A 27050-nucleotide genomic window follows, 5' to 3' on the forward strand; every position below is an offset into this window, starting at 1 on the left:
CCACGGATCTGAGTCTGTTCTTTTACTCATTCAAGTCATTCATGCAAGCCATCCCTTAGGCATGTGAGATTATTTCTTTTTCTTTGAGCCATTTCCTTCCACATTGAGACTTTAAACTGAACTTTCCAAGCATAATAAGATCACTTGATTCTGCCTTACACTACCAGATTGTTGGTCTTATAGGGTTGTTGGGAAATTCCTGCAGATCTGGGGGTCAGGTGAAGCCTGGAGAGAGCGGAGTTTGGGACCTCAGTGGGGTATAAGTCCATTGAGTCCACCCTCCAAAGCAACCATCTTCTCCAAGGAAATTGATCTCTGTCATCTGGAAATCAGTTGTAATTCCAGATCTCCAGATCACACTTGGAGGCTGGCAACCCTATCTGGATTTTGATCGCTGTACTATCCACATTCTTTCCATGCAGCATTGCGGCATGTATCCAACCCCACAGCTCTAAAGAAGTAATAGCACCAGGGCTGGCCCTGCCACTAGACAAACTAGGTGACAGCCTGGAGCACAGATCTTCTGGGGGTGATGAATTGGGCACCCCATGTGACTAGGTGACGTTATCAGTGCGGGGTGGGGGGTGCACCAGAAGTTAGCCTTGCCTAGTGTGCCAGACAATCTAGGACTGGCTCTGAATAGCACCTAAGATTTCAGAAGAGCAGGCCGTGGTTTACATCAGTTTCCTCCCTCACACAGCAGTCCCCTGCCACACTTTACCCCAGAGCTGTTCCTGGTGGTCAGCTGACCTCAAGGATCAAAATTTTGGAGGTGGAGGTGGAGTTCATTGGACTGCAGCAAGAGATGGAAACAGGAAAGCCTCAGTCCATGGATGATTATTTCTTTAGTAACATGATTAAGACCAACAAAGGTGCCATGAACTCAAACTGTGTTCTGCTGCTTCAGACCGACATGGCTTATCCAAATGGAATTTATTTAGTAAGTTATTTAAATATTTATATCCTACCTTTCCTCTTGTTCAAGGTGGCTTACAATAATAACTAAAACATCCCCTGCTAAAACCAAAGATAAAGTAACAAGCCCCATATTCCTCTCTCCTTTCCTCCTTAAAAGATGCTTGCTGCTCAAACCCCCTCAAATGTCCTGGCAAACAGGCAGCCTGACAGGCTACCCTAAGTGGCAGGAGAGCTGAAAAACAGCTTGTTTGGTTTTGTACATTTTCTTACTGTATGTTTCAACCTGTGGCCCTGTTACCCTGCACATATTGCTAACTGCAGCAGCATCCTTGCGTGTGTGAATGAGCCACTGGTGAGCCAACATTACAGGGAGAGCTTCATATTACTTTGAACATGCAAGAGAGGCATTTTAGTGAGGAAGTGACAGGCGTGTGGACTCCTCCCTACAAAGGAATGGAACGTTTGAGCCACCAAGCCAGATGCAATATACCAGCCACGTAGCATTGCCTGCCAGATGCTTGACAGTCACCCTGTTTTTGCAATCCAAGGCAGGCAGCAAAAAACAGATTTATGGAGTCCCTGGTGGGCTGCCATACAGGCTGCATTCCAAGATGAAACCTGGCTATCCTCACACAACTTCACCGAAGATGATTCTCCTCGGTAGAAAAACAGCATTATATTTTCCTTTTCTGAAATCACATACGAGCATTACAGAAGTGAGGCATAGTATGATTTCTTTATATAACCCCAGAGAAATACCTAAATCTGCTTGTGTTCACGAAACCATTATTGCGTTAGAATATTTTTTGGATTCTTTTGAGGTAAAATGCTAGCTAAAGAAATAAGGGACAATCATAAACCTGTTTATTTAGATAACAGCTTTCTGGAAACCTAAGGCACGAATTTCCCAATTAATGTTTTTTGGTGGCACAGGTAGGTTGAAAGTGACATGAAATGGAAGGATTTTTTAAAATAAAAAACCCCGTCATGCCTGGCACAATGCAACGATTAGGAAAATATTTTCTTTACACACTCTCCTCATGCTGCTTTTTATGAACCCCCCTTCTGTCCTGCAAACTGTTCAAAACTAAAATTAGCAAGTGATAGATGTTTACCTAGCCTCCATTGGATATTTGTAGAAAATAATCTGGATTAAAAAAAAAAGATTTCATTCATGCAGTTTTTAAAACATCCTTGACCATAGAAAAATAATCTCAAAAATGCAATCTACTGTAATCCTAATCCTTAATCGGAAAATGTATTACAAATCACCAGAGGTTGCGCATTAACAGAGGTTGCGCAGGAGTGTTGCTTGGCGGAGTGTACCTATGTGAACATTTTTAGTATCATATTGTCAATCCAGTTTTCTCTGCAATTCTGATGTATCAATTGAACTGGAAATTGAATTAGCCCTGATTTTGTTTACCTCTGGAGTCGAAACTTCTTACTGCAGTCCTAAAGACATTTACTTGGAGGATATTTATTCAATTGAACTAGTTGCTCAGTATCACCTTAAAATTTGAACAGATTGATAAGATATTACATGGAAAACCAGGCAGTCAATGTCCCATTAAGATATTGTCTTCCTATTAGGATGCCACATTATTTCATAGTTGACGAGATTATTGAAAACATCTATGTTTAATTGCATTTAAAATAAGTAGTGGAAAAAAACACAGTTGTACATTCTAACAAACTTTACACGTGAAGGCAGAGAATACAAAAGAAGTGCAGGTATCATATGATTATTATATTAAACTGATGGATGCAAAAATGGTGATGTAACCTTTGAAAATAATAGGTAGCCCCTGCTGGCAAATGTTTCAAATTTTAATCTGAATAACTGTCCAATGATTACCACTCATCGGATTTAGATGCACTTTCTTTTGAGTTTTTTTTTTTGCATAGTTTAAATATTGCTGCACCATCTCACCACATCCTGTGATGCTTGCAACAGTTTTTCCTTTTAAAAACATCTGAAGAATTTTTATAAATTCACTTCTTCCCCATTACATATTGTTTCTAATTATTATAAATACATCATTTTACTCATCCGATTTGAATAGCATGCATTGGTATAGTTGCTGTACAATCAAAATACAGTTGCAGACTTCATACAGTGTGCATTTTCTCAACTCAACAATTTTTATTTAGACACACTGCTCAACAAAACTGAACCAATAGGGGAGGAAGGGGGAGGGGAGGAAATACTCTTTAAAAAATCCAGTTAAAACAAAACCTCACAGTGCTTACCAAAATCCAGTTGGAATTAAATAGTAATAAGTAAAATTATTTATTTTTATTGTTATTACATAGAAAATAAAATGCCCCACAATAGCTGACACACTTTAGAAACTAGCAAACACATTTGTATTTTTCTTTAAATAGAGTTGCTCCGATTAGACGGGGCACAGGCATCTGCTTTATCTTAATTAGAGGGAGAGGTGAATGACCACTGTTTATTTTCACTTTCCTCATTAATTATGAAAAACTGCATTTAATTCATCTTGCATGGTGAGCGACTGGCTGCGCAGATGTAGGTCGTAAGGGAAGTGGCTCTCAGTAGGCAACCTGAATACGGAACTCTGCCCAAGGGGACCCCTGGGTGGCACTGCACAATAATGCATGCCATAATTGTAGTTTTTACCATAGTCCAAAGCTTCTTCTTGCTTGAGGGAAAATATCCCATTATAGTTAATTGGGGGAGGACTTAAGGGACCTTCAAACTGAGGGCTGGCACACTCAGGAGAAGTGCTTTCGTAGAAGGACTCGTAAGCGCTGCAGTAATTATAGGGTTTCATGGACTTGGAATTGTCAAGTGTTCCATGGCCCGCAGGAGTGCTCAGCTCTGGACTGTGATAGGGTGGGTAGAAGGTGGTGTAAGGAGATCTGGCATGATGGGCAGTTTCCCCTGCCTGACCCATCAAGAAACTTCGGGCGTTCAGCTGTAGGCATCCCGCCACCAAGTTTGTCGTTGGTTGGGAGAGACCTTTGCACAAGTTTTGAACAAATGTCAGCAGATCAGGCCTCTTGCCAATTCGTAAGATCTCTGAAAGAGCCCATATATAATTTTTGGCAAGTCTCAGAGTTTCTATTTTAGACAGTTTTTGTGTTTTGGAATAACAAGGAACCACTTTCCTTAAATTGTCCAGCGCATCATTGAGACCATGCATTCTGCTCCGTTCTCTTGCATTGGCTTCCTGTCGCCTGAATTTGACTCTATCCATTCTCATCTTGGTTGTCTTTTTTTTACGGAGGCCCCTCCTCCTGGGTAGACCATTTTCATCCTCTTCCTCTCGGTCATCTTCCACCTCCTCTTTTTCTGTATCTTCCACTGTCAGTCTTTTAATGCTTTTTCCTTGGTGTGTAATCTGCTTCCCAAAACTTTCTGGTTTCTTGATTTGCTTTGGATCCTCACTTTCTCTGGAAAACTTTCGGCACATCTGGGACTCTGACATTACAACAGACTCATCAAATGGTAGTGTTAACATGGCGTTAATCTTATGTTACCTGAAAAAATGCCAGCACAAGGTTTTAAAGATGTCCGTTCACCAAGTTTGCATTCTTAAACAGATTTTCACCTAACTTTCACATAATTGCTAATAATACTTTATAGCATATCTATATTGCTATATAACAGCAATACACAAGTGCCTATTTATGCAAGGTGCACACAGTCAGTCTCTCTCTCTCTCTCAAACAGAGCAAATTATTTAAATAAAATAATAGCAGTTATTATAGTATTATTTTTGTCCAGAATTATATGTTGTCTTTTTCACTGTATCTAAGAGAAATTAAATGTTGATACTTAAGAATTAACCCAAAGCTGAAAATCTAAAATGAACTCATCTGTCTTTTCTTGAGTTTTTAATAAAATATATATACATGTGTAAAACACCCGTAATGTGGAACCCATGAAAAGACAAAAGATTTTAAGATATATTAATGTCCTTTGTTATCAAATAAGATGAGAGCATAGTTAAAACAAAATAAAAGGTCTATCACTCTGTAAGCAGGCAGAAAAGACAATCTTTTAACTTTTATATTGCAATTTGTACATATTCTATAATGCAGTCTGAATTAACTTGGAAAAAAATTAATGGAAAAGAAGGCAAATGAATCATTCAGTGATTTAATTAAAGCGAAGAGAGGTTTTTTTCCTCTCCCCCCGCTAATGTTCAGTATGAAAATGTGTGATACACGGATTATTTCTTTCCTATTAAAAACAGGATAGGGAAAATACCAAACGTATTCAGGGAAAGCATTAAGGCAATACATTTCTTTCCCTTGCTCGCTGTGATTTTAGAGGGGGAGAAATTCCAGCTTCAAAATGTTGTTGGAATTAAGTGGTGTTTTTATTTTCATTTTTAAAAATCAGAACGAAACTATAACCTCCTCACACTCTTCCAGCATCTGTGTCCCTGTGAAGGAACAGACGTTTCCCTCCAGCTAATATCTGACAGGAATAGTCTGTGGATTCTGACTGCAATCACGCACGTGTGTTCAGAATCCAGAATGAAAAGCGGTATTTTTTTTTTAGGGGGGGGGGACGGTTTGCTTTTTGTATTGTTTCTGCCCTATTCTCCATTTCCAAGCATCATATTTAAGGATTCTTAAATTTACTAACAAGTACACCAAGGCAAATTCACAAACAAGGAAGCCAGTAATTTTTTTTTAAAAAAAAGCAGATGTAGATTAAACAAACCAACACTAAGCTAAACTTAGCCCTTCAGCAAAAGCTTAACTCTCTGAGTCTTGTCCACCATACAGTATTACATAATCAGTGAAAGTATGCAACCACATTTAAGAAGAAATGAACTAGCAGAAGAAGCAAACGCAGCATTCATCCAACACAAGACATTTATCCTGTATCTTTAAAGCACTTGCATGCACACTCAGCACTAATTGAATATATATATATATTGATTTGCATTACCTTGGCCTTTAAAAAAAATCTCATTCAATAATCAATTTTCATTTTTTGCCTTCCAGATCTTTTCAATCTGAATGTCGCATCGTCTGCTGGAGTCTAGATCTGTGTGTATCTGCACTATCTCATTGATCTCTAAAAAGTGACATTGATGCCAACTGCCAGAGCTGGTACCCATGCCATCTGCTGGTGACGTCACAGGGCAGAGAAAACCATGTGATCTTTTCTCCTGGGACCTTCATTCTGCACTGATCATCTGGCATCCCTGTAAGTGGGTACCAGCATTCATGTATCAACACAGAAGGTTAGGCTGATAGGGGAGAAAGAGAGAGAGAGAGAAAGGGGAAAAATCCACACACCAGCTTTTCACATGCAGTTGGTGTATTTCTGCGAGTTTTGTTGAACAGGCAAAATGTCAACATCCACTTTTATCCCTATCCACAGGTACGCCTGCTTTCCACTTCATGATAAGCAGCTTTTTTTTTTTAAATTTCAAGAAAGACATTTTAATTGTATCAGTCAGAATCTCATGTGCCCACCCGGATATTTGGAAATAAGAACTGTCAATGAAGAAACAGCATCTAGAAATGGAAAAGTGGAATCCAGCCCTAATCAAGTTTCACTCCGGTGTCAGGAAGCTCTGAAGTAGTTTCTTTTCTGACTCTGAACCAGCGTCTAATTATTTTCCCTTTGGGTTGGGTGCAGGATTTCTTTTGAGGCATTCTTGAAGAAAAGGAAAGCACCCGTATAGAAGCAGTATATGAGGGTTTCTAAATAAACTATATTTCAGAAATATAATGATTCCTGCCTATTTTTGCTCACTCATGCATCCCACATGCACCAGCTGATTTCACTGTAACCCATCTGAGTCAACACTTCAGAGAAACTAAACTACATTCTCCAAAGGGCCCACCTTTTTGCTTGTCTTTGAGTTTGACTTTAATTTTTTTTTTCATGAAATAATTGCTCCAGTAATTTTTTTCCTTGGTCTTGATTTTAACTTGTTTTCACCTGCTTCTTTTTTCTCATTTTTCATTTCTGTTTGCTCCCTCTTTCCCACCCTTCCTCCCTTTTTGGTTCATCATCCACGACAGCAGAGGAGAAACAGTTAAACAGAGCTAACACCCCACCCCACTCCCTGTCAAGAAAGCACGCCAGAGTGCCTCTGGCAAAGTCCACCTTATTTTTTTAAGGAATAACACATCTCCAAGAAGCCATATAGATAATTGATAGTTAACACACTGCTTTATTTGGAAGGGATTTTTTAAAAAATAAAATGGCTTCCCTAAATGGTTGTTTTTCTAGTGGTTTTCTTGCTTAGTGTGAAGACAATTTGCTTTTGGAATGAAAGTAATCCCTAGGAGCACTGCTATTGTTATGGGTCTGTGTCAGCATTTCCAGTAGGTTTCTGTGGGGTCCCTCCCCTTCAAGTTTATGACTCAACTGCTTTAATTCACACTGGACCAAACTTAAATTTTAACACTCTTGGCCTTGATCCTATTATTATTATTGTCAGACATTACAATTAAAACAAATTTGGATATTTCAAAATGTAACAGAATATACTTTTTAAAAATTCAGTTTAAGGCACTCCTTTTATGTTGCCACTAGCTTAAGAATCTTAACGTTCTTCACTTTTTATTGCCGAGCAAAGATACAAGCCATTAGTTCGTAATCTAAATGAGATCTGAGTAGACAAATAAATATATTGGAATGGGTGCAGGATTTTAAAACTTATGTGGCAAGTAAACAGCAGGCTCCATACCTATTGCCCTCCTACCCCACATTAATATTCCTTTTATTAATATGGAGTTATGCTGTCTGACTTATGCTTTAGTAACTGTTGTGCAACAAGAATATTCAACCTTATTCTGTGTACAAAGAGAGAGATTTGGAAAATCTGTAGGTTGGTTGTTAACCCTTTCACAGATTTTGCCTATTAAATGACTATGCAAATCACAGAACAGCTAAATGCTGTTTAAGTGCTGGGCTTTAAAAAAACAAAGCAAAACAACCCTCAAATGTGCATTGCAAAATTCCAGGCGAGGTTTACATTGTTAGGGGAGGATGTGTAATCTTTTCAATCAGTGTAACACTATATTTTCCATTCACTCAGTTTTGCTTAGCTATTTTTTTAAAACCCCCCAAAGTAATTGTAAAATGCCTTCCAGATATATATTTCATATCACCCCTAAGAGTAGCATCAACAAATCATAGAAGGTCCTTTTCATATTATATTTGAAGTCTTTGAAATCAATTGTGTTGCTTTTTAAGTGTTTTCAAGTAAACTGCTCAGATGCAAAGTAGCTGCACCGGCAAAGCTTTAAAAAGCATCCACTGTGCATGTCTAATAACTTACTTCAGATTTTCTCTTCCTACTACATATTCTGAAATATGGTCTCAAGATACACATAGTATGTGAGCTGCTGTTAATATGCCTTCAGAATTTTAGCGTGTATCCCCACATGTGATGGAAGAAATGTATTTTAAAATAACTGATTGCATTTTTTAGGATGACTATGTTACAGATAAAATACTCCAGGAGGTGTTACGCAAAAACAATGTATGTTTTCAGTGTAGTGGTTGGAAAATGCATTTGGCAGAAGCAGGAAGATTGTCTGGCAGTTCAACCCCCTAACATGTTGACTTGGAAGCAATGCTCCCTGAAAGGAATAGGGCATCTCCAAGTGCATGCCCGTCAAAGGCTGCAGAGTTATCTCAAGGTGGAAATACACATCCTGCCTGGAATGTGTGCTTTTTCTCTTTACAAAGTGGATAAACAGAACACAATTTTCACCAGGGAAAGAGGGGAAGGCAAATAACTAGACACACAATTCTTTTTTCTTCTCATACAAGTTCTGGAGCAGTGTTTTCAACTAAATGAAAACTGGAACCCTGGCTAGGATAAAAGTGCCTGAGGAAGGAATGTTGGAGAGGGAATAAATGTTGGAGAGGGAATAAAAGAAAGGAGTTAAGCACCTCCCCCGCCCCAAATTCCATTAGAAACTGTTGCCTCCTGAATCCACTTTGCTAAGAATTGTTGGACTTTGTAGACGCAGTTTGGACACTGAATGTGTAATTATGCCTGAGATAAGAATGAAGCAAGACTGAAAGATTAATAAAACCCTGTAATATTTGAGGGATCACATTCAGTATATTAGGGATTGCCTTCTTCCCTGAACTGTGGAACAAGGGGCTACAAAACTAGGTCACCCCCATTCAAAAGAGTGTCCTTTTGGATATCCTGCTTTTAACCAAGCATAATTGGAATTGATGTAAATATAAGAAAAGTCAGCTCCAAATTATGGGCAGATTTTCTGCCAGTAACATGCTATTGAGAAGGTTTGGTAGCTGAGTAGTATTTCAGAGGTCGTTTTCGCACTCACCTTAATCAGCAGCAACGACCCTCTTCACCGCGCAGGATCTGCGCAGATTTCGCACTAATTGCCGCGGAGCACCCAGAAGAGCCGGAAAGTCCCGGCGCTTTTGCGGCGCAAACGGAAACTGGTTTTTGGCGGTTTCCGTTTGCGCTGCAAAAGCGCTGGGACTTTCCGGCTCTTCTGGGTGCTCCACGGCAATTAGTGCGAAATCCGCGCAGATCCTGCGCGGTGAAGAGGGTCGTCGCTGCTGATTAAGGTGCGTGCGAAAACGACCAGAGTGTTGATCATGGAATGCTCCAGTGTTGAAGACTCAGAGGGTTAGATCCAACCAGCTTTTCTGCTGGTAAAAAATGGAGTTCCCTTTGACCACCGCAAAAAGGCTGATGCAGACTTAGAGTTGCCAACCTCCAGATGGTGGCTGGAGATCTCCTGCTACAACTGATCTCCAGGTGACAGAAATCAGTCCACTGGCCACTTTGGAAATTGGATTCTATGGCATTATACCCCATTGAAGTCTCCCAACCCAAAACCTGCCCCCCACCCCCCAAATATACAGTTATTTCCCAACCTGGAGCTGGCAACCCTATGCAGACCTCAGCTTCTGAATGCAGAAAAGCCACGGGTATGGGAGCATCTGCAGAGAGGGCAATTGGGTGAGACTGAATGAAGAGCTGGCTGATTCCATTTCAAAGAATTTCTAAAACTAATTTGCTACTTTCCAGCAAACTGGACAGCATTGCTGAAATCCATACCTGCTCAAAGTCCCATTTCTGTTATTTGAAGGAGTGAGGAAAGAGAAGAAAGGGAAGGAGTGTGTGGCTTAATGGTAGAACACTTTGCTTCTGTACAAAAAAATCCACCCTGTCATCTCTAGATCTCAGGTGATCATTGAATGCTTTAGCAGACTTGTGAGTGGTTCTTCCCTTTTACCAACAAGGAATCTATATCTGGCATTTAGTAGTGGCCAGAAACTTGGAATTGCCAGTTTTCAAAGGTAGAGTTGCCATGCTCCAGGTGGGGCCTAGCGATCTCCCACTATTACAGTTGATCTCCAGACAACAGAGTTCAATTCGTCTGGAACAAATGGCTGCTTTGGAGGGTAGACTCTATGGCATTGCACTCTACTGAGGTGTAATGCCCTACTGAGAGCCAGTTTGGTATAGTGGTTAAGTCTGTGGACTCTTATCTGAGAGAACCAGGTTTGATTCCCCACTCTTCCACAAAAAACTGCTGGAGTGACCTTGAGTCAGTCATAACTCTGTCAGAGCTGTTCTCCCAAGAGCAGTTTCTTTCAGAGCTCTCTCAGTCCCATCTCCCTCACAGGGCATCTGTTGTGGGGAGGGGAAGGGAAAGGAGATTGTAAGCCACTCTGAGACTGTCAAGCGTGCTTATTTCTGTAACATAATTGTTTCTTAGACAAAGAGCAGGTCTCTACTGCTCCCCCCTTATTTACAGCCATTGGGCAAGTAATAAATCCATCTGGCCCAAGGATGTTTATGCTGCAGCCTGGCCTCTCCCACAGGTTCACACAGACAACTCTTATCTTCTTCTAGAGAAGCGTGAGAATGGGAGATGTTTTTTAATATCCTAAATTCCTTAGCAATAAAAAAGATAGTGTTTAGTAACCTTTGAACCCGTGACTCAAGTATGCACCTGTATGGTAACCTTTGAAGATATCCTATATAGCAACTGTGTAACTCTATATACGTCATTACTTCCAAGGCTTGTGTCCTTGGTACAGCTTCTGAGTTTCTAACAATAAAACAGCTTTGATTTAAAACAAAAGACTGCTTATTGAGAAATAGTGGCGCTTGACATTTTGGAAGTAATCTTACTTGGGGACATAATGGAATTGGAAACTTTTTACCCCAATGGCGGAGAGAGCTTCAGATAATGGAGAAGCCGCCGAAAACCCAGAATGACTAATTGGTGAAGATCAAGGACCCGACACCGCTCCGAGACAACCTCCATGGCACGTACTCAATGCCAGGAGGCCGACAGGGTGAGGATCTCTGCTGCACATACAGCGACTGTTTATTACCCCAATGTATGGGGCCCCAGAAGGTCCACCAGCCTAATGGACAAAGCACCCGCTCGGAGAGGGGCAATCCTGGCACTACCCCTGCTATGCACATGGATGGGATATGACAGTGACCAGGGCACGTCGGAGGGCACACCTTCCCCGATGAGGGCACAGCTTCCCTGATAAATTTAGCAGAGTGGATTACTTAGGCTCGAAACGGAAGGGGGCTGCCAAGAGATGGTACGTGAGCCTGTACGAAACTAGTAGCCCTGAATTAGACATGGTAGCAGCGTTCTTACGAGCTCTACTGATGCAATATGAAGATCCTTTGCAGGAGACCCGAGCGCTGTCTAACCTGAGGGACCTACAACAGGGGCCTAAAGCCGTGAGAGAGTATGCAGCTGAATTCCGAGCCAATGCGGCCAAAATGTGAGGGTGGAATGAGCAGATGAAGATAGAGCAGTTCCAGAGGGGCCTGAATGCCAGCGTACTGGATCGAGCCCTCCAACAGGCTTGCCCTACCACACTGGTAGGGTGGGTGCAACTGGCGGGTGAGGTGGAGACCAACATGAAGAGAGTGGCTCTCCAGTGTCAACAGCAGCAAGGGGGTAAGGGGGGATGTGAGTCTCGGCCGGGGGCAAAAGCAGAAGGGCGGAAAGCTGGGGGAACAGCTAAACCATCCACCCCTAGACGTTGCTTTCGGTGTGGCGGCTCCAACCATATGGTGGCCAATTGCCCTTAGTGGCCTCGAGGCCCCCCTCACCCTGAAGACCAGCGCACCCAAGGCGAAGAAAGCGGAGGGACGAGCGAAAGAACCAGCTAAGGGCAGCTCAGCGTCCGCAACCCCATGGGAGGAAGAAATCATTGCTGTTGATGAGTTGGGGGAAGATGCCTGGGAGGACGAGCCAGCGGAAAACGAGGGTGACCTGCACTGAGAGGTGCCGAGCAGCAGATTGTGGAACTAATGGCACCGCTGAGGGTGAGAATTACTGGGACTTTGTTTTTCATCCCACTGACTTTACTGAACCCTAAACTTAAACGTTTAGACATGCCCGAGCACTGCTAGATTCGGGGTGTACCAGAGACATAATCACACTTAAACTAGTAAAAGCTCTTGGACTCCCTATGAGTCCACTACAGCACCCCATACAATTTGAGCAAATTGATGGGACAGTAATGAAGGGGGGACCCTTTATGGAGCAAACCCAAGGAGTGCCAGTGGGGATAGAAGACCACTGGGATACCAAGATTTTTGTTGTGGCCCCTTCGTTGTCATTTGACATTGTCCTGGGAGTGGGATGGTTGGCCAAACATGAACCCAACATAAAATGGGGAGACCAAATAATAGACTTTAGAGATGGAGGATTTGAGCCCCATCAATGGAACGTGGAGTGGGGTCTGGAACCGCCCCTTTTAAATGAAAAACTGCCTCACTATAGAGGAGATGAAATCAATTCACAATGAGTACAGAGACTTAAAACAAGTGTTCAGTGAAGAAGAAGCTAATGAGCTTTCCCCCATCGAGATACTGACTGTGCTATAGAATTGATTCCGGGACAGAGCCTCCCTCGAGCTAAACTATACTCCATGGTGTGTGCTGAAAAAGCAGAACTTTGCAAGTTTCTAGACAAGAACTTAAAGCGGGGGTTCATAAGACTGGCTACAGCCCCCCATGCCGCCCCAGTGTTGTTTAGGAAGAAGAAGGACGGGGGGCTCAGGCTATGTACGGATTTTAGGGGGATCAACGCGATTTTGACCTCAAATGCGTACCCCATACCCCTGATAAGGGATTTATTGAGCACTGTGTCGGAGGGAAAGATTTTCACCAAGCTGGATCTAAGAGACACTTATTTCCATGTACGCATAAAAGAGGGAGATGAATGGAAGACGGCATTTGATGGGACAGTTTGAATACTTAGTCATGCCATTTGGGCTACAGGGGGCCCTGGGAGTATTCATGAACTTTATAAATGAGGTCCTGCAAAAGCATTTGTACAGAGGGGTAGTGGTGTACCTGGACGATAGAATTATTTATTCAAATGACCTCCCCTCCCATGTGAAATTAGTGAGGGAAGTCTTAGCAACGCTCTATGAAAATCAGCTGTATGCAAAACTATCCAAGTGTGAATTCCATAAGATGGAATTGGATTACCTAGGTTACAGAGTGTCCGGGAAGGGTTTGGCAATGGACCCCGCCAAAATACAAGCCATGTTAGATTGGGAACCCCCGAGGACACATAGACAGCTCCAATCCTTCATCGGATTCGCAATTTTTTATTGTAATTTTATACAAAGGTTTGCACATACCATGCTCCCCTTAACGGGCCTTCTTAAAATGAAAGGGAGAGGTCCAGAGGCCAAGCGGCCAGGAGCAAAATTAAATCGGGCAGAAAATTGTCAAGAAGCATTCAACAAGTTAAAAAGGTTGTTCACCAGCGAATGCATCCTGATTCACCCCAATGAGTTAAAAACCTTCGTGGTCCTATGCGACGCCAGCGATGTCGCTGTGGGGGCAATTCTCATGCAACCAGATGAGGGAGAGTGGTCCCTAAAACCATGCGCTTACATCTCTAAAAAATTCTCTCAAGATCAGAGGAAATGGTCGGTATGGGACAAGGAAGCTTTCGCTGTAACATTCGCACTAAAGACGTGAAGGTCTTGGTTAGAAGGGGCGAGGGTCCTGTTTGAAATATGGACTGACCATAAGAACCTAGAAGCCCTGACTGGTTGCAGGAAACTGACTGAGAAACAGATCTGGTGGTTGGGATTCTTTGCTAAGTTCAATTTTAATCTGAAGCACATCCCAGGATCTAAGAATTTTCTGGCTGATGCATTATCTCAACTTCCACAGCACAATAGCCAAAGGGAGGAGGTGATCGATTCATTCATCTCCCCCAGCCAATTGGGGGGAGTAGTAACTACCTGCTCACAAGCAAAACGCAAGAAATTAGAAAAGAAGTGGCAGGGGGGAGAAAGACTGATTGCCAAGGTAGAAAAGGAAGGAGATGCAATACCCGAGGGGGTAAAGAAAGGAGAGGAGGGCTTCTGGTACAAGAACAGTAAACTTTATGTATCAGAGAGCCTCTGGAAAGAAGTGCTCCAATTTTGTCATGACAGCAAACTATCTGAGCACTTTGGTTATGTCAAAACCCTGCATCTAGTGAATAGACAATTTTGGTGGCCGTTTATAAAAAAAAGACATCTCTAATTATGTTGCTTCGTGCCCAATATGCTTAATGGCTAAGAGAAGGGGGGAAAGCCCCCAGGGTTGTTACAGCCACTGGAAACAGCAACCAGACCATGGTCGGTAGTCTCATTGGATTTTATCATAGAACTTTCCCCCTCTCAGGGAAAGACCATAATCCTTGTAGTAGTGGACACTTTCTCTAAGCAAGCCCACTTCATTCCTTGCTCTCAAATACCTATGGCTAAAAAACTAGCTCAGTTATTCTTCCAACATGTGGTGAAACTACACTCTTTCCCGGATAAATTAATTAGTGACAGAGGCGTACAGTTTGTTGCCAACTTCTGGCGGAAGTTTTGTAATTTAACTGGGATTGAGCAGGGATTGAGCTCTGCGTACCATCCCCAGACTGACGGACAGACGGAAAGGATAAATGTGCTGCTGGACCAATACTTAAGATGCTTTGTGAACTATCAGCAGTCAAACTGGGCAGAATTGCTCCCATTTGCAGAATATGGCTATAATAACAGCATACATAGCTCCGCAAAATCATTCCCCTTCCTGGTAGTGAATGGGTATGAAGGGAAACCCTTTCCACAACTACTGGGGGAAACTGTGCCTGAAATACCATCGTTTGAGCAGTGGTGGGGAAAGTTGGGGAAGGCTTGGAACAACATCCAGGAAAATTTGGAATTGGCTAAGGAGACCTATAAAAAAACATTACGATAAGCATCATTCACCCGCTTGGGATTTTAAAGTGGGAGATACAGTGCTCCTATCTACCAAAAACTTGCCTCTACCACAAACTTCTAAAAAACTGGCATACAAGTTTTTGGGACCATTCCATATTAAACGTGTAATCAATAAAGTGACTGTAGAACTCGAAATACCCAAACTGTTCAGTAAGATACATCCCATCTTTCATTGCAGTTTACTTCGGAGGGATCCTGGAGCCACGCCTTGGCACCCCCCGACCCAAAGCTCCAGAGCCTATTCCAGTGGGGGATCAGAATCACCATGAAATAAAAGAAATCTTAGATGCTATCTGAAGCAGGGTGTATTGTATTTTCTGATTAGATGGAAACATTTCTCAACAGCACATGATGAGTGGGTAATTAACTCAAATGTGAGAGCACCAGTGCTAATTAAACAATTCTATGCCAAATATCCTTCAAAACCCAGAGAGGGGCTTGGGTGAGGGCAGTATGTCAAGCGTGCTTATTTCTGTAACAATTGTTTCTTAGACAAAGAGCAGGTCACCTGCTCTCTACTGCTCCCCCCTTATTTACAGCCATTGGGCAAGTAATAAATCCATCTGGCCCAAGGATGTTTATGCTACAGCCTGGCTGGTACCACTTTCAAGTTGCCTCTCCCACAGGTTCACACAGAAAATTCTTATCTTCGTCTAGAAAAGTGTAAGAATGGGAGATGTTTTTTAATAGCCTAAATTACTTAGCAATAAAAGAGATCAAAGATTTCAGGTAGTGATAGTGTTGAGTAACCTTTGAACCCGTGACTCAAGTATGCATCTGTATGGTAACCTTTGAAGATATCCTATATAGCAACTGTGTAACTTTATATACATCATTACTTCCAAGGCTTGTGTCCTTGGTACAGCTTCTGAGTTTCTTACAATAAAACAGCTTTGATTTAAAACAAAAGACTGCTTATTGAGAAATATCGGCACTTGACAGAGACTCCTAAGTGAAGGGTTGGATATAAATCCAATCTCCTCCTCCTCCTCCTCCCCTCCCCAAACCCCACCATCTCCCAGAACTCCAGATATTTCCCACCCCTATGTCAGTATTTCAACCCTATTTCAAACCCTATTTCTGTATGATAAAATAGAACTGGAACTCTGTCTCTTTTTTGCAGATTCCTAATCCACAATCCTTTTGTATCCCTACCCTTTATTTGGAAACATCTTCTCTTTGGTGATCATCCCCTGACTTTATTGCACCTAGTTTCATCTTCCTGATAAACTGGTACCTGCTACACTACAGACAGTTTAGGCTGGTAAACCCAAAAAGGCCCACCGTACTTTAGCCTTAGAGAGAGTTGTGATTCAGCGAACATTGCAGGGTTTGGCTAAAAGAACACAACAGTATATAGTTAATGCATGCTGAGATGAGCAGTTTGTTTCAAAGCACACAGCGTGCTCTAAATTAAATGTAAGGCAAAAAGATATTGAGCAATTAAACTTACACTGCATTGACAGAAGCAAAAAATAAAACCACAGAAAAGTCTGGAATGTTGGAAGCCTTGTTTGCCTTAGAGTTTTTCCCACTTGAAGAGTTCCCACTCACTTTAGAATTTTCCCCATTCTTGTCCACAAACACATATGCCCGCTACCCTATCTGGTTTGGGCAGCAGCACACTCTCATTCTCTCTGTGCGTGTCTCTTTCTCAATAAAACACAGAGAAATATAGGTTGGGACAGGAAAATAGAACTCTCTCTGAAATGTCCTCCACACTGCTTCATGGTAAGGAAAGAGACATTATGGTTGGTGTGAAGGAACAATACTGGTGAGTTGTATAGTGGTATGTTAACAGTACCCCAGAGAGTGATCGATATGTGAGATTCGCTGCCAGAGGATGTAGTGATGGCCACAAGAATAAACAGCTTTAAAAGGGGATTAGGTAGAATCATGAAGTGTAAGTCTATCAATGGCTGTGAACAATGGTAACTGAGGAGAGCCTCCACATTCAGAGGCACTAAGCTTCTGAATCCCACAGCCATGAAGCCTCTGAATCCCAGAGCCAGGAGGCAACATCAGGGGAAGTCCTCAGCCTCTGTGCCCTCTTGTTGGCCATCCAGAGGAACTGGTTGGCCACTGTACGAGACAGGATGCTGGACAAGATGGACCACTGGTCTGATCCAGCAGAACTCTTCTTATGTAGAGTTATTTCAGTCTAAACCCCTAGTGCAGGGGAGACCAATGGTAGCTCTCCAGATGCTTTTAGCCTACAACTTCCATCAGCCCCAGCCAGCATGGCCAATGGCTGGGGCTGATGGGAGTTGTAGGCAAAAAACATCTGGAGAGCTACCGTTGGGCACCCCTGCCTTAGTGGTAAAGCATCAGTTTGTATGCTGAAGGTTCTACGTTCACTCCCCAGCATCTCTAGTTAAAAGGATTGGGGTAATAGGGGATGTGAAAGACATCTGAGACCATGGAGAGTTGCTGCCAGATCGAAGACACATTACTGATGTTTTCAAACCAGTGGTTTGATTCAATATATGGTGGGTTCAAACCCACTGTTTTTTAGAGGTATAGAGTAATTTGTTTCGGATTACACTGAAAGCATTTTAAATAGAGTGATACATTGTTTTTAAGAGGTATAGAGTAATTTGTTTCAGATTACACTGAAAGCATCTTAAATAGAGTGATACAATATATGACTTCATACCTATTTCATGCACAGGTAGCTGCTTTTGATAGAGGCAAACAGACTTGCAAGAGACACACAGCGACTGTGCTTAGAGCTCTTTCTGGTTTTGTTTGTTTGTTTGCTTTTTTTTTGTATACGTGACTGTAGTATATTAGCAAACCCAGTCTGGATGCCTCTTGCAACCACCAGCTATGATGTTGATCTCCCCTCCTCTGCCCAACCCATTTGTGGGTGGGTAGATCACAGAGGAGTGAGCAGAAAGCACCTAGTCAGATGCATTCTCTTGCTGTTCAATCTCTTGAAAAAAAACTTACTGTCCGCCCCCGGACCAAAAGAAGCCAGGTTATGTGTGACAAGATCTAGGGCCTTTTCGGTGGCAGCACCAGAATTTTGGAACACCCTTCCGGAAGCCATAAGGGCCCTGTGGGATCTGTCTGCGTTCTGCAGGGCCTGTAAGACTGAATTGTTTAAGCAGGCCTTCGATGCTTAACTGAAAGAGGGCTGCCACCGGACATCACATAGAATGCTGGTGATCGCTGTTCAAAAATTCAATGCCGCCTATATTGTACTGATGCAGCACCACAGAATGGTTTTTAAAATTGAAATATGTAAATTATGGTTTTATATGTTTTATTGATTTAATTGCATTGACATGATGTTGTGAGCCGCCCTGAGTCCGCTTGCGGAGAGGGCGGGATATGAGTTGAACGTAATAAATAATAAATAAATAAATAAATAAATAAATAAATAAATAAATAAATAAATAAATAAATAAATTGTTCCTTCACTGTTGCCTTTCCTTCTTCATCCTCCAACTCCGCCGCTAACCCCCGGCTTCTGTGAATGAAGCAGCCCACAGCCCAGTGAATGAGCTGGAAGCAGTTCAAGTCAGGCAAACCGACTGTCGGTCATCCCATTCCCAGCAGAGGAACAGGGAGGAAGAAGGAGTGGCAGAAACAGAAGCAGCTAGCACCCACACCCTCCATCATTATTCAGATGTTGCAGTCACTTGTACATTACAAATTGAGCTCCAAGCACAAAAGCCTCTTGTACAGCACTCTTCCACATTTCCAAACCTGGGACCTATATTTGATTCCTAGATGGCAGCTCCAAGTGTATGACAGGATATCATGTGGCAGCATAGTCACATGACAGCAACAGGAGGAGCCTGAGTGATGACCCTAGCAGTGGAGGGTTCAAGTACATGCAGAACATTGGAGGACCAACTGGTGAGGGGGGCAGGTGAAGCCCAAGCTATATAGGGTGAGGGGATGAGAGAGGAAGTATGAGAGAGCTTTGTGGGGAGATGGAGTACCAGAACTTGCCTTTGCTCACCAACACTGAGTGACCTTACCTTCTTACCTGTTGCTACCTTTTGTGTGTACAAAGAAAGACTGGAGGTGTGGCACCTTCATATCCATTAGCATCAGGTCCTTCCAAAAAACAACAAAAATTTGGTAACTTTATTACAGCCCAAGTAGTCCCAATCCATAGGATAAATACTAAGATCTAGAGTATGCAGCCTGAACTATTTAACATGACCCTCAGTGTAGGTCTGAAGAATCCTCCCCTGAAGAGTTTGAAGTAGCTGCAACAAGATGTCTGGCTTCACTTCTCCTCCATCCATGTTTTTGCATGTATTTTGGTTGGATCAAAAGATGACTACTAAGGCCCAACCCCAGTGACATCACCCTGTCTAGTAGGTTACTTTTTGCATAGTGGCACAAAATAGTACAGAATAGTACAGTGCCATCATCAGCTGAATGGGAGACCTTGTTTTGCCCCCTCAACACATGGCTGGAAAGAGAGAGCAGTGGCAGTATGCTCCTGCTGTAATTATGTATTGTAAGTCAAATACCATAAACAGGATGGGACAACCAGTAAACAGTGCAACAGGGTTTAGATTGCAGAAATCTGAAAGAGTGCCGTAACAAAACATGAGCATTTAAACATGACAGATAAGGCTGCAATCCTTGGGATGCTTTCCTTGGAGTAAGCCCAATTGAATAACATGGGATTTACTTCTGAGAAAACCTGCGTGGAATTGCTCTCAAACATCTGCCATTCATGTCTTGTGGCTCTCAAACTTTTGGCATTTATCCTATGTGGCTCTTAGGTTAAGCAAGTTTGGCCACCCCTGGTAATGAGCGAAGTGACCTTTGCATAAATGAGAATAAGTGACGGCACAAACATTGTACAGATGTTCTTTCTACACACGGAACATTGGAACCAGGTTTATATATGCATTTCTTTTGCTCCTGACCTCCACATGTTGATTTATAGCTCTGCATAGAGCAAGATGCATAGAAAAGTTTCTATGCAATTAGAAAATCTTGGGTGGGGGGGAGGACTCCTAATTGCAGAGAGTCCTCCATGTACATGCTCAGTCTCTATGCAGACTTTTAAATCAAGGTGGTTACAGGTTACAGTTGTGTGTGATCTATAGATTAGAAGAACATGTGAAGAGATCTAGGGTTGCCTTCTCTGGGTCAAAGGTAGAGCCAAGAGGTGTGTGTGGTGGTTCAAAAATAGAAGTTTGGGGCTAGGCTTGCCACTTCCAAGTTGGGGAATTCCTAGAGATTTAGGTAAGGGGAGTCTGAGGAAGGTGGAGTTTGGGGAGGGCTGGGGTATAATGCCATAAAATTATACCCTCCAAAGCAGCAATTTTCTGCAGTTTTAGGCGATCTCTAGGTCCCACCTGGAGGTTGATAATCCTACCTGGGGCTTTTGGAGGATTTTGAGGACGGCTTTAAAAAATGCTAAGCAGAAATCCTTAGCATTTTCCTCTTACTTTTTTGTGGGGGGGATTTGTTTTGAAATCACCTCACTCCAGCCCCCAAGGAGAAACAGCCAAGACTTAAGGTAATCAAGTTGTGTACATATGAACATATGAAACTGCCTTATACTGAATCAGACCCTTGGTCCATCAAAGTCAGTATTGTCTACTCAGACAGGCAGTGGCTCTCCAGAGTCTCAAGCTGAGGTTTTTCGCACCTATTACCTGGACCCTTTTTAGTTGGAGATGCCGGGGATTGAACCTGGGACCTTCTGCTTATGCTCTACCACTGAGCCACCGTCCCTCCCCTAGATATCATTCCGATATTTATATAGTTGAGAATGGAAAATGACAGGGCAATATCAAGAAGACTTACCATTCAAAACCAATTGATCAGTGGTATAGGAAAAAAAAATGGGAGTACTATGCATTAGACAAAATTGCTCATTGGACTGCCCAACAAGACAGACTAAAAAATAACTGTAAAAATATGAATAAATGAGCAGTCTGGTTAGATGCATAGAAGATTCAAATGAACTATCCACAAACCTTCAACAGATTTTGTTATTATACTATTAATAAAGGTGCTAGGTATGTAAAGCTATGCTACAGCTATGGTGTTTGCTAGTTTCTGCCTGGCTCACTGGAGTCTTTGGGACTGAGCTTGGGGACTCAGAGACAATGGGAAGCAGGATCCAAATCTTTGCTTTCCAGGACCAATCACTAGCCCCATACTGAGCCAATGGCTTATTAGCGTGGGAACTAGAACTGTATATAGTTGGCCCTTTTGGCCCAGTTAGACAGTATTATTACTTCCATTTACCATGCTGTAATCACAATAAAGTGAACTGATCATTATGCTTCGTGCCTCCTCGTGTATCAAACCCAGTATCTAACAAAAGATGTATGGTCATATGTTAATTAGTATTCTGGCAACTGGTTAATGCTTTGCAAAAAGGGAGAGGAAATTATGTGTAACTCATTACATTAGGTTGTATCCAGTGTTCCCTCTAAGCTGTGTTAGCATGAGCTAGCTCACAGATTTTTAGCCTCCAGTTCACACATTTTTGTCTTAGCTCAGGAAGGATGACCCCAGAGCACACTAATTTATGCAGTAGCTCATAACTTTAATGCCAGTAGCTCACAGCTTTAATGCCAATAGCTCACAAAGTAGAATTTCTGCCTACAAGATTCTGCAGCTTAGAGGGAACATTGGTTGTATCATGTATGTTTGTGGCAGATACAGTAATGCTTCATAGCTACCCAACGTTGTAATTATTAATGGACTTTGAAATTAAAGTTTTTTTTAAAAAAAATTTAAAAACCAATTCAGCCTGTACTTTTAGTGTATCAATAAAAGCTGGTATATCTATTTCATTATATATACCCAGAGCTATAATAATTTGGCCTTGACCTGGATAGCCCAGGCTAGCTTGATCTTGTCCAGGGGAGGCCAAACTTGCTTAAAGTAAGAGCCACATAGAATGAACATCAGATGTCTGAGAGCCGCAAGACATGACCATCAGATGTTTAAGAGCCGGCAGGCAGGCAGGCAAATAGGTGGGGGAGGGAGGAGGGAGAGCTGGAAAGAAAGCAATTTTAACTTTAAATGCATTTTCCAAGCCACTAGCTGACTTGGCTTGGTGAAGTATTAAAGAGAGAAATGCCTTCTCCTAGTTGGCTGATGGGGCAGTAGGGGCTTCAAGAGCCACACAATATGTGTGAAAGAGCCACATGTGGCTCCCAAACTGCAGTTTGGCCACTCCTGATCTGGCCGGTTCTTGGAAGTTGAGCAGGATCGGCCCTGGTTAGTATTTGGATGGGAGACCACTGAGGAAGTCCGGGGTTGCTATACAAAGGCAAACAATGGTATACCACCTGTGAATAGCTCTTGCCTTGAAAACCCTACAGGGTCACTATGACTTGGAAGGAACTTTACACACACGCACATATGTACACAAACACACACACACGATGATCTGATCTCCCGACTTTGAGCCTTTGGCATCACAGATAGGTTTATTTTCCAAGCTGTGCTAACACTTGCAAACTCTGGAAACTGAAGTTGACCCACCAACATTTTGCTGTGCGTGCGTGTGGCTAGGGCAGGGGAAGGTATAATGAGACAGAAAAAAAAATACAAATTCAAAGTAGTATGGTTTTTAAGTGCTGGAGCTGGACTGGATTTCTTACATCAAGTCCTAGATGTTGGACCTTCTAGAATTCCCTTTAAAAAAAAGGCCCAGGATAATCTCGCCATGGTTATCCATGATTTAATAAACTTAACTATTGTACAACAGTAAACTCTGGGCCAAACTACTGTAATATGTTGTGTATGCCTTTGAAGAATTTCTAGAAGTGTCTACTAGAGCAGGAGGTAAAGATGGGGGGTGGGGTGGAAGTGTAGGAAACAGTACGGACATTTTAAACTAGGCAAGCATACGGTTGCCAGGTTGCGAACTGGGACTTGGTGCTTTCTCTGGCCCTCAGAGATGTCCCTGGCTTTCTTTGATCATCAAAGAAAATGCTGTTGTTGACCTTAAGTTTAAGGTAAATGTGAACAGTTTGGATCTGGTGTGTTCGAGATCATTTTCTCCTGCATATGAACTCGTCTATCTCTTTGGTCAATAGCTGAATGCTCCACTTTTAAAAGTTAGATTGGTCTCTATTTTATTTATTCATTTTGTCAGTTATGTTTCTCACCTGTTTATTTTGACTGGAGAGAGGGCCTGTTTTAAGACACTGCTACTGTTCTTTATTTATTATTTTATTGGATTGATATCCCGCCCTTCCCGCCGAAGAAGGCTCAGGGCGGCTGCTATGTGGATTGCTATGTTGTGGTGTAATTGTTTATGAGGTTTTGTTAATTGATGGGTAAAAAGAAGAAACAAAAATCTTTTACCTAAATAAAATAACTGTGGAAAGCTGGCATATCCAGCTGGTGAAGGTGAAGTCAGCAAGACCAAGCAGGTGTTGTCAGGATCTATGATATCTAACTCAGAGAGGTAGTAAGTGAATACAATACAATAACCTTTATTGGCATGATGGTTAGTGAATAAAAGGAAGTGGATGACAGGAACTTGCTTTGGGAGGTAACAGAAATAAACCATAGTCGATGTTTTGGACTGGCCAGCTTTTTCACTCAGTCACACCCACTTCCCCTTCATTCTATGGCCCCTTTCATACTACTGTTCTAAACCAGATGTTATCCATGGTTGGCCTGATTCTGAGTAAAGTGATACAGGGATGGGAGTTTCGTACAGCAAACTTCATTCCATTAATGAGCCACCTCTGAAGCGCTATGACCATTTCAAACCCAACCCTTTTTTGCCATATGGTCTTCCTCCCCCCTCCCCTCCACCAACACTCTAAGTTGAACACTATAGCTCTAAACCAGTATAGTCTCTCAATGGAGTCCAGGCATCTCAGTGGTACCCCTGTAACACTGAAATGCTATATTGGTTTAGTGCTATAGTGTTTAACTTAGAACGTTTGTGGAGAAGGGCGAGGAAGATTATGCAGTGAAAAAGGGCAGGGGGGGAAGCGACATTGTAGGAAGCGCTATGGATAATTTAAACAACATGCCACAGCGGTTCAGAACGAAGAGGTGAAAATGAAAGAAAGCAGTTTCCCTCAAAAACGGCTCAGCCCTGCTTTGCCAATGGGATGCAAGCAGCTTTGAATGAACAGGTAAATAAAATCTGTTAGCAGCCGGTTGCTAAAATAGTTGTGCCTGAACTGACACAAAAAATCCATTAGCAACCTGCTACTAAAATGGATTCCAAAGACTGTCAGAAAGGGACCCATAGCTTCCATTGCACATGGCTTCTGTCAGTTTCATGACTCTCAGCATAGACATTTGAGATACTCTGAGGGGATGCTTAGCCAGCAGGAAAGTTTAGATTCAGCTCCATATTTACATCATGATCTCCGTAGGTGTTGTGTACTGCCTCTTGAAAAGGCTATCCCAGTAGGCCTCAAAGCAAGAAGGAGAGTAGGAGAAAGTCAGTGCTGTTCTTCTCAGTCTCCCTGCAAGCAGTTTGTAGGAGTCCAAGGCCTACTAAAAATTAGGGATGGGCAAAAAATTTTTTGGGGTAAAATTCAGATTTTGGAATATTCAGTGCAAAAAATATTTGTGAGGCTGAATATTCCCAAATATCAGATTCAGTGGCCGAATCCGATTTGGGAGATATTTGGCTATTCCCAAATATATGGCTCCATTATACCCTATGGGCCATTGAGGTCAATGGCAAAACATAGGGTATAATTTATGGGGGCTAAGGGGGAGGGGGTTTGAGGGAAAGGCACCAGATTTGCAGTGCAGCTGCAGGAGCCTCTCCCCCAGATAACTCCCAAGTTCCAAAAATATTGGACCAGGGGGTCCGATTCTAGAGGTACCCAAAGAGGTGCCCCCGTCCCACCCTACCTAGCCCACATCAAGCAAGTCTCCCACCCTAAGCAGAATTAGTAAAGGGACACTTAAAAAAAGTCCTTTTACTCCTTAATCCTCCTTTTAAAAATAATAATAACAATAATCATTTCCCCCAAAACTTACCACTGAAGTCTTCTCTTCAACCCTAGAATTCACCACAGTCCACAGCCAGACCAGGCAGGCAGACAGAGCAGCACTGGCTGAAGCCAAGGCCAGCAACTAGTACAGTCTCTGTGTCTAAGCCAAGCCATCAGCTAGCCAGCAATGAGATCTAGCCACTAGGCAGCAGGACTCCTCAAAAAAGAACACTGCTCTGTGACTGGTCAGAAAGCACTGCAACTTGCAATTCTATTAGAATTTGCAAATGCATGGCTGGAATTGGCTGTTGGGGACCCCTCTTCACCTCCACCTCTCTTGCTGATTCCAGGGAAGCAAGGGAAGAAGTGGGAAAAACCCAAAATGGTGGGAAAGGAGATAAGTCTCTTCCTTTTAACTTTCAAAGCCCCTTTCTCACTATTCGGGTGGCTGTATTTGGCACCAAATACAACCAAATCAGCTGGTATTTAGGGTTGTATTCAGTTCAGCCAAACCAAATCCACACCCCTACTAAGAATCTGCAGAACCAGGCCAGGACAACCCTGGCCTAGAACTCTAGAAACAGTTAAGTATTATAAGTATTATAATAGTAAGTATTATATTGTTTTATATTATAGTATTACATAATGTTAAAGTATTATACGTAGTATATGAATAAGTATTAAGTATTATAAGGTTTGTTTTAAAATATGTTCAAATACATCATACAGCCATAAGCACATTTCTGACAAGTTTGCTCCCCCTCCCCCCCCCCCCCATCACATTCAGTCTTTGCATGTGCTATTGACAGGGGTGTTATACAGGCATCGAGCTTGGGTCATTTGGTAGTGATATGTCAGTGACTGCTAGAACTGGATTTCAAATGTCAGTTGACTGAATAACATGCAGAAATAAATTTTTCAATTTTTTTCATGCCAAAGAGGAATTTTTTCCTAATTATAAAGAGGATGTTGAAGGTTATTTAATGCTTAATTACTTGAATACATAGAATACTCTTTATATTACCTACACAATTTGAACCTATACACCCTAAATATAAATATTTAATTTATAACAGGATAGTTTACTAAGCATGATGACATTCAACATAACTATCATGATTTTCAACATTTTATTTTTGAATGGCTATGCAACATCTTCTTTAAAGGACTTCCCTTTCTAGAAAGTCCTTGTCCAGATCAGACAAGAACCTGACTAGATAGTGACACATGTCCACTGAGTTCTTGGGAAAATGTTGAGTGATTTTTTTTTTCTCCCAGGGTGAGCAAATTTTACCTCAGTTCAGTCTTCTGGAAAATGACAGCGTTAGCTGGCAACTCTTTTGCTTCTCTTTCAGAAGAGACATGATGGCTTCTATACAGATGACTGCCAAGCAGACAGCTCTTCAGCCTGGCAGAGGGGCCATTTCCAACTTGAAATGCTGAAGATCTCAGATTTTCAAATGGGAGAAGTTCCTGGACATCATGGGTGAAGCAGTGCACGAGGGAGTCACACTCTGCTGCCTTTTCCAGACACCCCTAACCAAAAGGTTCGTTCTTCCTCTTTTTAGACCTGCCAGCACAGATGGGGGTAAAAGAGTGTGGAAAAGCTGCATTCATCTCTCTCCAGTGTAGCTGCTGCTCTGTCTGAGTATGTGAGAATAGCCACAATTGAGAACAAAATGGGCTGTGGTGGAGAATACAATAGCAGTCATGGAGAGGAAAATGGTTTGTGCCCAAGGGCCAATAAAAACGTGCAGCTCAAATAACAGTTTGTGAGTGTCAATTTTCTTCTAGTAGGCCATGATATATTTATTCTTCCTTACATTAACAGTGTAGTCGAGAGTTGCCAACTAACAGGTGAGGCCTGGAGCTCTTCCAGAAATATAACTGAACTCCATAGGGTTGCCAAGTCCAATTCAAGAAATATCTGGGGACTTTGC

General features: G+C 42.2%; 1 protein-coding gene across 1 annotated transcript; it reads right to left on the reverse strand.

Moving 5' to 3' along the window:
* Nucleotides 1–2889: 2889 nt before the first annotated feature.
* Nucleotides 2890–6077, reverse strand: NEUROD6 (neuronal differentiation 6). Its single transcript, XM_060247615.1, has 2 exons — nucleotides 5855–6077; nucleotides 2890–4428 (listed from the first exon to the last, which is right to left on the reverse strand). Exon 2 carries the CDS (start codon nucleotides 4407–4409, stop codon nucleotides 3396–3398), a length of 1014 nt encoding a protein of 337 aa, XP_060103598.1. The 5' UTR covers nucleotides 4410–4428; nucleotides 5855–6077; the 3' UTR covers nucleotides 2890–3395.
* Between the last annotated feature and the right edge of the window lie 20973 nt (nucleotides 6078–27050).

Source organism: Heteronotia binoei, chromosome 10 (genome assembly GCF_032191835.1).
Source record: "Heteronotia binoei isolate CCM8104 ecotype False Entrance Well chromosome 10, APGP_CSIRO_Hbin_v1, whole genome shotgun sequence".
NCBI classification, from domain to species: domain Eukaryota; kingdom Metazoa; phylum Chordata; class Lepidosauria; order Squamata; family Gekkonidae; genus Heteronotia; species Heteronotia binoei.

What these genes read in the sequence shown, in the direction of transcription:
- NEUROD6 (XM_060247615.1), bottom strand. Translation starts at nt 4,409, where the DNA reads ATGTTAACACTACCATTTGATGAGTCTGTTGTAATGTCAGAGTCCCAG.